The 12,796-nt window shown below is 47.5% G+C and overlaps 1 protein-coding gene across 1 annotated transcript; it reads right to left on the minus strand.

Moving 5' to 3' along the window:
* Nucleotides 1–604: 604 nt before the first annotated feature.
* On the minus strand, nt 605–12,698 carry UBE2Z (ubiquitin conjugating enzyme E2 Z). The gene is made up of 6 exons (XM_019797114.2): nt 11,123–12,698; nt 9,030–9,217; nt 6,633–6,744; nt 4,272–4,384; nt 3,040–3,130; nt 605–775 (listed from the first exon to the last, which is right to left on the minus strand). Exons 1-6 carry the CDS (start codon nt 11,186–11,188, stop codon nt 605–607), a joined length of 741 nt encoding a protein of 246 aa, XP_019652673.1. The 5' UTR covers nt 11,189–12,698.
* Nucleotides 12,699–12,796: the final 98 nt, after the last annotated feature.

The raw sequence follows: 12,796 nt of genomic DNA on the forward strand, positions 1-12,796 counted from the left end.
AGCCTAGACTCCACCACTGTTCCTTCTCTTTGGTCTGTCTAGAACAGTGACTATAAATTAGGAAAAACAAAATTATGCTGGCCCATGGGAAGTAATGGGAGAAGAGAGGCAGGGAGGAAAAGGGCATTGGGAAGCCCTGCTTCAAGACTGAAGACAGACAGACAACCACCCAGACTGCTTAAGTGTCACAGACAGCCCCCCACCCAAAGCTCCCTTCCAGGTATCTCCATCAAACATTTGGGCACACTCCCTCTTGGAATTACAGTTTCTGTCTCCCACCTACCCCCAAGGAGCTGGCCCTGTGGAGAGGTGTGTCGGTTGGTTGGTTTTTGCCAGAGGCCCTCGCCCTAGGTTCTCCTGCATAGGTACCTTGGCCCCTGCTATGGGATGAACACAGCCCCAGATGCTCGAGAGCCAGGGAGGTCAGATCGGGAACAGCCTCCCCACTCCCACACCCTGGGATCCGAGCTTGCTTGGTTCTTGCCATCTTGCAGGATGACGTCACGTTTGGAGGGAGATACACAGTGCCTCTCCATCCCTGGGGTGGGGGGGAAGGGACTTTGCTGGGACTCTTGAGTAGGGGGAGGGGAGAAGGGAGCAGGGTCTAAACCCTCAGGCTCCCGTGCAGGTCTGTCTCTGTCCCAGACGAACTGCTATCAGAGTCCATTTCGGCGTTCTCATTATGGAGCCTCTCCAGCACTTTCTGACGAATCAGTCCCAGGCGCATCAAGAGGGACTGGTAGTCAAAGTGGCCACGCTTCTCTCCAAAAGGGTCCTGTGGGGGAAAGGAAACAAGCGGGATGGAAGATTCAAGTCTGGGTCGCTCACCCTAGAGAGAGCAGCTTCGGGTCCACGTCAGACACATGCTCAACTTCTGAGTCGGGAGTAGAGGAGGGTAGAGCACTGACAGTTCCCAACAGTAGACAGCATACCCTCTGTTTAGGGAAATTATGGCACGTTAACCACCCAGACAGGTCTGGCCTGGGCCAACACTAAAATGTGTCTTCGTTCCCTGAAAGCAAGCCACTACGCAGAAGAGGGTCACAGTAAAGGTGAGACAGGCAAGAAGCAGAAATTCAAGACCAGAGCTGTGATCATTAGGTGTGCCTGTGTTTTCAATTAACTTCATAAAAACGACATAAGGGAAATAGCATCCTTCTTTCCCTATATTCAAAAAGGAAAATTTGCTTTTCCAACATCACAGGCGAGTCTGGAACTTGGGAGTTCTGACTTCAGATACATACCCGTACACTCTTCCAGAGAGACCTGTCACCCCCTTCCTGTCCGTTTTGTGGGTGTCCGTTTTGTGGGTATCACTCCAGGGCCACCAGCCTTGATCCTTGTCGTTCTAGATCAAAGATCTCCCAACGTTTTCTAGAAAGGGGTTAACTGTCCTTAAAGTCTCAAAAACAAGGAAGGCTGGAGTGGAGGATGTAAACACAAGGGACGTAAAATGCTCCACAGAGAATCTGGCAGCAAAGCAGCGCACGGCCAGGGTTTAGCCAAGTGGAGACCTCATTTCTTGAGTCACAGTAAGGTACACGATTTTTCCCTCTCACATTCTGCTTCTCCCACATAAACTCTTTCCACACTGCTGCGCACACGTCACCCTCATGATCAGGGACCAGTGAACACAAGTCACCGTCACTGTGGCTACAGCCCACACTTCTCACTGCGGAGGGCTCCAGTCCCCAAAGGCTGGACTCCACGCTTCGTCCGGAGCTATCCATTTTTCACATCTTCCTTTTTTCATCCTTGGCTCCATTTCCACCCACTTCCCTCCTCCCTAGACGCTGCTCTTCCCTCTCCTTCTCTTATCACGAGTTATTTTTCCTCCACAGAGTGAATACTGGAAATGCTTTTCAATACCAGCAATGAGACTTCCTGATGGGGAACGTACCATGGCAGGCATCACCTACGACGAACTCTGAACAAGTTAACGCTGAGCTGGCCTTGCCCTCTGAGGTTTTTTGTTTTGTTTTTTATTTTATTTTTTAAAAAGTAATCTCTACGCCCAACGTGGGGCTCAAACTTCCAACCCTGGGATCAACAGTCACAGGCTTCTCTGGCGGAGCCTGCCAGGCACCCCGCCCTTTGAGTCTTAGTGTGGCAGATGGGTGGGAAGTCCTTGAAGGAAGGACAGGGGAACTACCATTTCTAAGCAGCAGCTGAAGAGAGAAGACATTTACTCCTGCTGCTGCTGGTGGGGCCCGGGTGGGGAAGCAGCTCGGGAAGAGCTGGAGAGAACTTTAAGTGGCCTCAGTCATTCATCCAAGTCAGCACAATTCTAAGCAAGACCACCAGTAAATGATCCAAAAGACACAAGAACTGGTCCTCAGGACAGGAGTCGTCTCACCCTCTTACCAACCAGGTCTTTTATATTTGAGCCCATTTACAATTTGGTTTAGTAAGAATCTCTCTTTTTTTTAAAGTAGGCTCCATGCCCAACGTGGGGCCTGAACTCACGACCCCGAAATCAAGAGTCACATGCTCTACTGACTGAGCCAGCCAGGTGCCCCAAGAATCTCCTCTTTAAAACAAGCCTAAATCCTGCATTCCTATTGGAAGTGGAAGCACATTTCTCCAGTGGAGGCAAAGAGTAATTAAACAACTGCATACTGTCTTTGTAACAGGAATCTTTCAACATATAACACCACATAGCCAGCGTTTCCCTAGCCTCGTTCTCTCAGCAGCCCTCTGAGCTAGGGACGGAACTCCATAGAGCACTCACCCTTATCATCACTAAGATTCTGAGAGCGCCGAATGTTCTTGGTTTGAAAAGACTACTAACAAGGGAAGGCATTCCAGGCTAAAAGCAGGACGGTTCAGACTCTACTCATGAGCATCTAGTCTATGGCAAGACTGAGAGACTACTCCACAGGAGTCAGGCCGGTCGGTCTCCTCTCTGCGCTGCAGCGACTTAAATGAACCAAGTTCCTTTTGGCTCTGAATTCTCTGAGAGATGCAGCTGCTATCCTTGGTGGCGGGTTTACGTGGTCTGCTGTGAGGCCTCTGGAGTCAGGGCAGGGGCTGCATTACCTGCATAGTCTGGCCTTGAAGGTGTAGGCGATCTTTGCAAGCCACCTCATAGAAGTCATAATACTCCAGGAAGGACTTCTCCATCACCCCTCTGGAAAACAAGCAGAGAAACTTAAGTTAGGAACGCGGTGGGGAAGGGATCATCCCTTCACCATCTAACCTTACTGCCAAATTAGGGTTCCCAAGCCCAGATTCGGTATCTCACAAAGACCTCCCGTTTTTTGTTTTATATTTCAGAGAGAGAGGAGAGAGAGAAAGAGAGTGCGCACGAGCACGAGGGGCAGAGGGAGAGAGAATCTCAAGCAGACTCTATGCTGAGTGTGGAGCCTGACGGGGGGCTCGATCATGACCTGAGCTGAACCCAAGAGTCGGACGCTCAACTAACTGGGTCACCCAGGTGCCCCGCCCCCCTCACAAAGATCTTTCAATGGAAAAAGGGAAAAGGAACAGCTGACGGCCCAAGGCTGATTTCTTTTATACCTGAGGGATTATTAAAGGAGGGTGACTATTAATACTGATCATTCGAATCCTAACTTCAACTCATGACTCAATCTCATTTGTTTTCCATAGGCCATCCGTAATCCCAAACCTAACTCAAAATTCTTCCAGAAGCTTGTTTCACTAACTCTGACTTTGTTCATCTAGTTTGAACACTTACAAATAAACTCGAACACGGAGAGACGGGTTCCTTATGAAGGGCTCTACACCTCATTTGGCTGTAGATCAAATAAGGACCTTCAACAGGTCCAGGCCCTCATCAAACCGGGGGCTCCCTAAGGGTATGGATTATATCTTTCCCATCAGGCTTGGCACTCTCCTAGAGCACAGCAGCTCTCTCAACTTTCCTCTTGAGTGACCCCCAGCCACCACTCTTTGAAAGCACGAACCATAACTTTCTTTTTTTTTTTTTAAAGATTTTTTATTTATTTATAAGACAGAGATAGAGACAGCCAGCGAGAGAGGGAACACAAGCAGGGGGAGTGGGAGAGGAAGAAGCAGGCTCATAGCAGAGGAGCCTGACGTGGGGCTCGATCCCATAACGCCGGGATCACGCCGAGCCGAAGGCAGACGCTTAACCGCTCTGCCACCCAGGCGCCCCTAACTTTCATTTTTCTGTATCTTCCCTGGTGCCCAACAGTGGATTCTGCCTCAAAGGTTCTTAAAGGTATGAACCAGCCAAGTCTCCAACAGGAGCACCAAGTGCCAAGTGGGCGCTCTTGGCACACACATACCGTAAGGGCTCAGGGCAGGGACACTTTCCTTCCATCATGTCACAGACCGCCACTCTGATGGTCTCATGCCGGATACATTCATTGTAATTTTTGCTGTCTCCTGGATGTCTCTCCTGTAATGTAACCGACACCAGAGTGTCCAAATACAAAATTTAGGGAAAGAGAAAAGTCAAGAGGAAGAGACTTCAGGGTTAACATGGGGTATGTGAACCAAGTAAACAAACCTAAAAGATACCTCTCCGACTATGGCATGCAGTGCAATTGAGTGTTTATTTTTGAGATCATTCACCTCCCCCCATGCGTGCCAATACCCCTCCTCTGTTACAGGTCACTCAACCTGGAAGCAGCAAACCAGACCCATCAAATTCTCCTAAGGCTGAAATGAGGGGCCTCTGAGGTAAAGATTGGATGGGAAAGAACCAAATGTTAAGAATGGTGGTGGGACAAAAAGGTAAATCTGACATTACAGAGTCTCAGTGAAAAAACCCTGTAACTATCTGGATGCTTCCCAGCTAACTCCTTTCTATGTCTGCAGGGTTCCGCCATCACTGAAATCAACTACTACGAATGTGTCCGAAGTAGAACTTGAAGTTTCCAAAAGAAAACTCCAACACTGATTGAGAAAGCCAATACGAAAGTGTGGGCATAAACGGAAGGGAGAACAGCCTTCCATCCTTTAACTCCTCTTTTACGCTTCAAGGCTCCTCCGATCACCAAGCTGGGCACCAGAACCTTGGCCTCTGATTAAAACACATCATGAACAGAAAAGACATACACACCCTCCGTCTACTACCGTGGTTTCCAAAAGGCACCACAGCGAGATCACAGGGGTGCTGTGGGGTACGTTAAAGTTTTTGAAGAAAACCACAGCACTGACCACCTGTCAAACACCACGTGTGCTACTAGCTTGGGCTCGGTGGGTCCATTCTGACGTTAAACTGCATCATATTCCTTTCGGTGACACGTTATCTTTGAGAAGCTGGATTGTCAATCACTACTTTCACAAATACCAAGTAGCACACGACAACAGCAGGGAAGAGAACTGAGGGTGCTGGATCCGACTGGACTCCAAGATCTTCAAAGCTGTGTCGTGCCCAACCAGTGTACCCTTCCTGTCAGAAGCCATTTTAGTTATTTAAGGAAGAAGTGAGTTGTCTGGATCTAACTGCTTAAGAAACCAAACAGCGGGGCACTTCCTTCTGCCTGGGGAGCTGTAAAAAAGCCACCTAGACACCAGGGACTGTGAACCAATAATGTTTGGGAGTATTAAGAATAAAAGTCACATCTCTTGAATTTCCAAACAAAGAAAAGACCTTAAAATCACCTCCTTGGTTAGCCAATGACGTCCTTTTCCATTTCTACCTAATCTCAAAATCAAAGACACTATTTGTTTGGAAAGGTGGTTTTGGGAGTAACTTATGTTCACTCTTAAAGGGTATTTCCCCTTGTTCCGGTCTATAAAAGAACCATCAATGTTAGCATTATCTCAAACAGTTTAAAAATTAGTTAAACTGTTTTAATCACCTAGAGAGAATTATTACCTTTGGGGATTACCACTGGACTCTTTCCCTGTACTTCTGAGTAATCCTGGCAGCCGTTCTGGAGCAACGGAAAAACTCTCAGCTCCAGGGAAAATATTGGGTTCTCCAATTATCTATGTATCTTTGTGAAAGTTAATTAACCTCTCCGTGTCATCATTACCTCATCTGAAAATGGGGATAACATTTACCCCAAGTTAGTAATCTCTGCACCCAACGTGGAGCTCGAACTCTCGACCCCAAGACCAAGAGCTGCCCGCTCTTCCAACTGAGCCAGCCAGGTGCCCTGACCCTGAGTTAGCATAAAGGTTAAATGTGATATTATATATATGAAAATTTGGCAGCGGCTGGCATATAGCCTACCCCTGGAAAACGCACCTTCCCCCCGCTTCTCTTTGGCAGCCTTGACGAAGATATTCTTGTCCTACTAGCCAATGGCTAGGTCCTCCGGCTCTTCAGCCAGCAGTACTTTGTAACTAGCTCCAGAAGAGCACCTGGCGGGGCAGCCCGTCACTACAGGAAGTGCCTTAAGGGGAAACTGGGAGAATGGACATATAGAGAAGAACCCACCGGTTGTGGCAACAGCCCCCAAAAGCAGGCTTAGAATTAATTTCCAGATGACTCCACTGATTCCCACCTTGTAGATTAACCCAGGTCAAATGGAAATAACCTGACAGTGTTATTGTCACTTACATTAAAAAAAAAACCATTTTCAAGGAGCACACATACCAGCTCCTCTTCTCTCCTATGGTGACATTAAGCAGACCCCTCAGGGCTCTTCAAACTCAGTATTCCACTCCCCAGCTGGTCCCCCTGGCCTTACCTGCTCAAAGCCAGGCTCATTGTGATAGGGGTTCTCAGTCATGAGGGACTGGATGGAGATGAGCACAGAGGAGATGCTCTGGGCTGGGCTCCAGGCGGGGCCAGTCCAAGTCCTGCAAAACACAGCAGAGGGCGGGAAGAGGGTGAGGCCGAGAGCCTCCGGTGAAGCCACCACAGAAAGAAAGTGTACCAGCACCCTGGGGTCGACCTTTCTCTTTCACTATTAATGTTCTGGAATTTCCCAGCCTGTCTCACCCTCATTCACCAGAAATCAGTCAACTGCCTAATCCTCTTATCAAGTAGGACAAAAGAAAAGAAGGGATTTTCATTGGCCTAGGAAAGCAACAGCAGCCAGGGAAGGTTCCATTCATCACAATGGAAGAAAAAGGTAAGAAAACAGCACCAAAGGCAGTCTAAGTGTTAACCTTTGTGGATCCCAGAGCTTACTTATTTATGGGGTGGGGGGAGGGTGAAGGAGTTAGTGAGGAGAAGCTGAGCAAAGAGGCGCAGGGGGGCCTGAAGCCATCTGGTTAGAGGCCATGTGGTGGGGCTGATGACCAGGGATCCTGCTCTGTATCCAGCCCCCAAAGAGTGTCCGATTCTCCGAAGACTACACAACTCTGCCAAAGGACAGGAAGGGAGTAAGGGTCAGACCCATGGAAGGTCTGAGATAATATATGGAAACCATGCTGAAGAAAAGAGGAGCTCCCAAACTGCTCCTCTCTTCCATCTACCTGACCAAGTCCTGCGAGGAAAAGCGCAGCCTGGACATTAATGACATTTCTTTTTAGTTCAATTCATTGAAGAGATGGCACCTGATCTGGAAGCTGAACACAACCCAGGCCAGCATGGGCTTGCTCAAGCTCACCGGCCAATTCCCTTTCCCTGCTAAACTCGAGGAAAGCCCAGTCAGGCAAGCTCATTCTCCTCCTCAAGGCCTGCTCTTCTAGCCTCTCGGCCTGCTCCCCTCAGCTCTGCTCCTCCAGGAACACCAGACCCTGCGCTAAGACTTCCCATATTCCGGGAGGCGAGCCAATGAGGTAAATTTTCATTACCTTTCTTTTGTCAGTAAGGCAGCCCCAATCTTTTTTTCTAGGTAGGGAGGAAAGGACTGAGGCTGACAGAGGAAACAGTCAACGAAGAACACATGGGAATTTTCTACCCTGTGATTCCTTGCAGTCAAAATTCAATTTCAGGGCAGCTTCTCCTTTCCCACCCAACATGCTTCTGCTCCTTTGACCCCACCTTCTTACTTCCCCTGGTTCAACTGTGAGCTGATGTTTGTTTAAAAGTTTTATACTGGCCTCATGGAGAACCTAGAGCAAAAACACTGTGGCGCACAACTGTCATGCGGAAACAACAACTGAGTGTCCTCGCCGCTGTGGGCTAGATATACCGCTGCCCTGCCAGCACAGACAGATACCCTAATGACATTAAGGACCTCTGTAAGGACAAACTCCTTTGAAGGACTTCCTCCCTGCCACCATCACAGAACATAACCCTGGATCAGAGAGCAAATAAATAAATAAATAAATAAAATCACATCTCCAGGTTGGGTCAGCTGCGTCTTCCCCCCACATACTCGGAAACGTGCCGGACAAGAAAGAAAACAGCGCCACCAGTTTGGATGACTTTCCCGACTTCAACCTGCACTTGGTTCTCCGCCCCAGGGAAATTCAGGCCACACGAACAAGACCAATCCAGAAGACCTGAGAAGACGTTTCCATTCTGAATTTCTAACCCCCAAAGGCACGTGAAAGGGAATGAATGAGAACCACATGAAGCAAAATCTCAGTAGCACCCAGAAACAAAATGTACTTGAAATGTTTCTTAAATGATGTGATTTCCAACCTTAGACATTTTTCATTCAGTTGTTAAAATATCATAATCATCTTCATCACCACCGCCTCCAAAGCCACTCATTGAGAGACTCAGAAATGAGACACCCACAGTCTTAAATGGCACCGATCTGCAGCCTTTCTCAACCTGTCCGGGAGAGAATTAAGTCCTGATGCCCTAAGGGAGTGGTTCCCCAGCTGCAGTGTGCGCCAGAAGTCACCCGGAGGGCTTGTGAGACACAGATTGCTGGGCCCTAGCCCTAGAGTTTCTGATACAGGAAGTCTAGGGTGGAACCCCGGAATCTGCGGGGCTACAAGCTCCTGGGTGCTGCTGCTCTGGGAGAATCACTTCACTAAGGCAGCCAGTGTAGGTCATAAATGAACTTCTCTTTTTTGCACCTAGAATGGTACGAGTAGTGTACCATCCTGGGGAGAATTGAGGAAACAGTCACTCCAATTGCGTTCTGTGGTTCAGATGAGGAACCCTGGTTGATAAAGGCTGGCCTACAGCAATTATTTGCTAACAACCAACTTGGCCACTTAGAAGAGTCTCCTCTTACCCTAGAATACTCAAGCAGACTTTCCCATTGCGGTAGAAGTTGGGGTTAAACCTCACTGTGTTATTGCCCGTTGTCATCAGTTTGACCCGAGGTGGGTGGATGGGATAGTCGGGCGGACACCGAAACACGAACAGGAAGAAACCCCCTTCATAAGGAGTGTCAAATGGGCCTGTGATCAATGCATGAATCTGCAAAATAAAACCCCATCTCAAAATCGTGAGGTGATGTCCCATCCCAACCCCTCCTGGCTTCCACGTGCTACCCACACCAGCAGCAGGACCTTCAGCGGGCATCCATATTCCACACCCTCACCATGCAGGCTGAGCGGCCCGTACTCACTCATACAGCTACATACGTTTGGAATTTTAACAAATCCCATCACGGTGGAGCGGCATCTTATTTGGGGGTTACATTCTAAAGTGAGAGCTCAAGGTGAAAATTGATTCCGGTCAAAAATCACCCTTGAGTGTCCCTTACAACTCCACAACAGCATGGTTTTTGTTTAGACTTCCCTCACCAGTGTTATATGTAACAAATCTAGATGGAACACCACTGTGCAAATTAAAATATGCATCTATAAAATATTATCCTAGCATGCTTCATTTTAAGAAACGAATATGTATTTTTCCTGAGCATGTCAGTTGGGATGTGCGTAGGTTAAACATGCGTGTGATGCGATCCACCCTCTGCTTAAGTGGCACAAAGGGGACGTAAGATGAATGGAAAAGAGCAAAGGGACTGGAGGCCGTGGCACCAGGAAGAGTGCAGAGCTGCGGGTTGTGATGGAGGCCTGGGCTGTCTGCTGCCTCCGCAGAGGACAGACCTACCGCGGAGGATGTGGCTCAGGCCGCATCCAGCTGTGTCAGAGATAGAAAGAAAAACGGGGAAAACTCAGGGCCCATTTGGAGCCTTGAAACCATCCTTAGAAATTTCCCCAACACTGTTGGTCAATTTAAAAAGAAAAAAAAAAAATCGGCAGCATTTAAAACAGAACGCTGAACTCTTCCTCTAGCCACGATTACTGAACAAGCTTTCCCTTCCTGAAAAGAGAAAAACCTGAACTGACTCCATTACATTTCTTCTCCTACAAAGGCTGCTAGGCACTTAGGTCTGCTCAGAATTTAAACAGCAAGACGAAAAAGGACCTGCAATCCAATGCCTCTTTGCCCTGGTGGCACCCTGGATTATCTTTTAGCCCTCAGTCATTTGGAAGAGCAAGCGCAAATGGCATCCACAGGACATCAATTCTGGGACCCCAGGGACTAGCATATTAACACTGATACTTGACTGAGGACAAGATGTCCCAGGAAAAACATTTCCAACCATATAAAAAGAAAAAATCAATTTACAGGGAAACCTACTTGAAACAAAATAGATATCCCAACAATACACTGTCTGAACTTTTACTGTAAGAAATTTGAAACTATGGAGAGTTTTCATTTAAACATCACTAGATTTAGGAAATGAGATTTCTTCCCAACATCAGTTTAAGTGAAAATTCACTTCTGAGGGTAGAGCGCTCAATGACAGAGGCGCCTCGGTATCTAAGCCAGGGGAATTTCAGCTTCTCTGTGTTTGTGTGTGGAGGACAAGACAGGAATGGTCTTTGGGGTGGAGAGGATATTCAAAAGCAACCAGTAAGGATAGGAGCCTGAACGAGGCCCTATAAGTATAAACTCTGTTCATTCAGGTTTGCCCCATCCTCAACTTTCTCTGCATTTGATTTACAGCACCATACTTAAGAGTCAAGAGTGACAGGATGGGGGAAGAATTGATTAGGTAGTAAAATGAATAGGATGACTATAATTTTTTAGCCCAACTGGAGCATTTTTGAGAGTGCAAGAGTACCCTAATAATAGTTAAGCTGGGACAAGAGGCATAAATGGGCATTTTCCAAGCCAACCAGACCTACTGGCACACCTGTTCAAGGTCCGCTGCACCTCACTGTGGGACCCTGGGCAAGCCACTTATTCTCTCCGGATCCTGATTTATTCATTTATGTAATCAGAGATGTGAGCTGGATAATCTTTTAGGCTCTTCCAACTTTCTGGGCCCCATTTCCCAATAGCCCCCAACCCCCTCCAAGTACATACCTTAGTCATGTCAACAGTATCAGGTACAACGAACATTCCTGGAGGAGGCTCTTTATAAATGGACATGATATCCCTGTATAACACCAAGAGGAGGTGGGGAAGGGAGTGAGGGAGAGGAGAAAAAAGGGGAATCCCTTGAGCAGGACAGTTGTTATCACCTCAATAAGGCCAGGGTCTGAGAAAGTGGTGCTTGGTACCACAAATGTCTGCACTGTCTTGTTGGCTGAGAAATCTCAGCTGAGTACTTGTCAGGCAAGCAGAGAGCAAATTATTATCAAAAGGGCATTGTTTCCTCAGGGGGAGGGGGAAAAATCAGAGATCCCAATGGCATCAGATGTCACCCTGGAAAAGCCACATCCCATTTACTCTCTCTTCCTCCCACAGGGCAATTCATTCACTCCCCACCTCCGAGATTCCCAGGTACTACGACTGAATGCTAAATGAAGACTGCTCAGTAACTGGGAAGACATAATCAACTCCACTAAAAAAGTGAATCCCATAAACCATGCAGAGGACCGCTGTTGGCAAGAGGATTCTACGAGGCAAGAGAAGCTAGCAAGGAGCAATAATGGTCTTCCTGCCCGGGGTCCCAACAGGGTACATCTCTTCAGACTGGAGAGGGTACCCTCTGAAACTGCTGAGAGTCTCACATCTGAAAGACGACATGCAGTGGCTACTACAGATGAGAGGGTCTGTAGGTTGTATCGCATAGTCTAGAAGGCATCAGCTGTGAGTGAGGGTCTAGAGGACATTCTAGGTGGGAAAAGACTTGGTAGGGTACATCGAGACATAAAGTTCAAACAGGTGAGAGAGCAGAGGAAAGAAGTATTGGCAGAACTCAAAGACAAAAGTCAGTATTGGCAGACTGAAGTGGATGGAGGACAGGGGCAGAGGGGAGTGCTGAGGTTCTGAAGTGAGACGTGGAGACCCTAATGCAGCTGGTGTCTATGTCAGGCACTGGGCCAGGTACTTTACACGCGGTGCGCTGTTTAATTGTTATTACAACCTTGACAGGTAGGTAGAGACATCCGAAGGGACTTGGAGCGTTGCGGGGGGGTGAGATTACCTAGATGAGGATGGCTGCAGTGGGGGGGCAGAGGGAGAGGCAGAGACTGGTCATCAGGAAACAGGTTTCAGGATTAACAGCGGCTAAACAGCATTACTCTTTTCCTATGCGATAGGTACTATGCTAAGCATTTTTAGAGAAACATTATCTATTAAATGATAGTATCTAAGATCAGTCACCCAAGAAATAAGCACAGAAAGGACTTGGGCCTTTGTTCCTGTATTTGAATTAGGTATATCTGCTTCAGAAAAGTAAACCAGATGACCGAGAGGAAAAAATACAAGAAAGTCTCGAGTGGGATAATACAAGCCAGAGTGAGACTGGGGGGAGAAAGCCTGCATTCCTGGAACAGGTGTGAGAGTGGATAGCTTTAGGGTTTTGGAGAAGTGGTTCAAGGGGAGATTGCGGGTATGTGAAGGAAGCGATCTAGACTTGGGGAGAGGGTTTGAGGAGATGGGGAATAAAAAGAAAGCTTGGCCTCGACTCTGATGCCACGGAAAGCAAGCTCTATGTGTGTTACAAACGGGGCTCGGAAGGAGAAAAAAAAAAAAAAAAAAAAAAAAAAAAAAAAAAAAAAAAAAAAAAAAAAAAAAAAAAAAAAAAAAAAA

The sequence above is a fragment of the Ailuropoda melanoleuca genome, chromosome 13 (genome assembly GCF_002007445.2).
Source record: "Ailuropoda melanoleuca isolate Jingjing chromosome 13, ASM200744v2, whole genome shotgun sequence".
Classification (NCBI taxonomy): Eukaryota; Metazoa; Chordata; class Mammalia; order Carnivora; family Ursidae; genus Ailuropoda; species Ailuropoda melanoleuca.

Coding starts and splice junctions, on each gene's coding strand:
- UBE2Z (XM_019797114.2), bottom strand. CDS start 11,188: ATGTCCATTTATAAAGAGCCTCCTCCAGGAATGTTCGTTGTACCTGAT. Junction 9,218..11,122: donor ATACTGTTGACATGACTAAG/GTATGTACTTGG, acceptor TTTATTTTGCAG/ATTCATGCATTGATCACAGG. Junction 6,745..9,029: donor GTCTGCTTGAGTATTCTAGG/GTAAGAGGAGAC, acceptor TGTGTTTTGCAG/GACTTGGACTGGCCCCGCCT.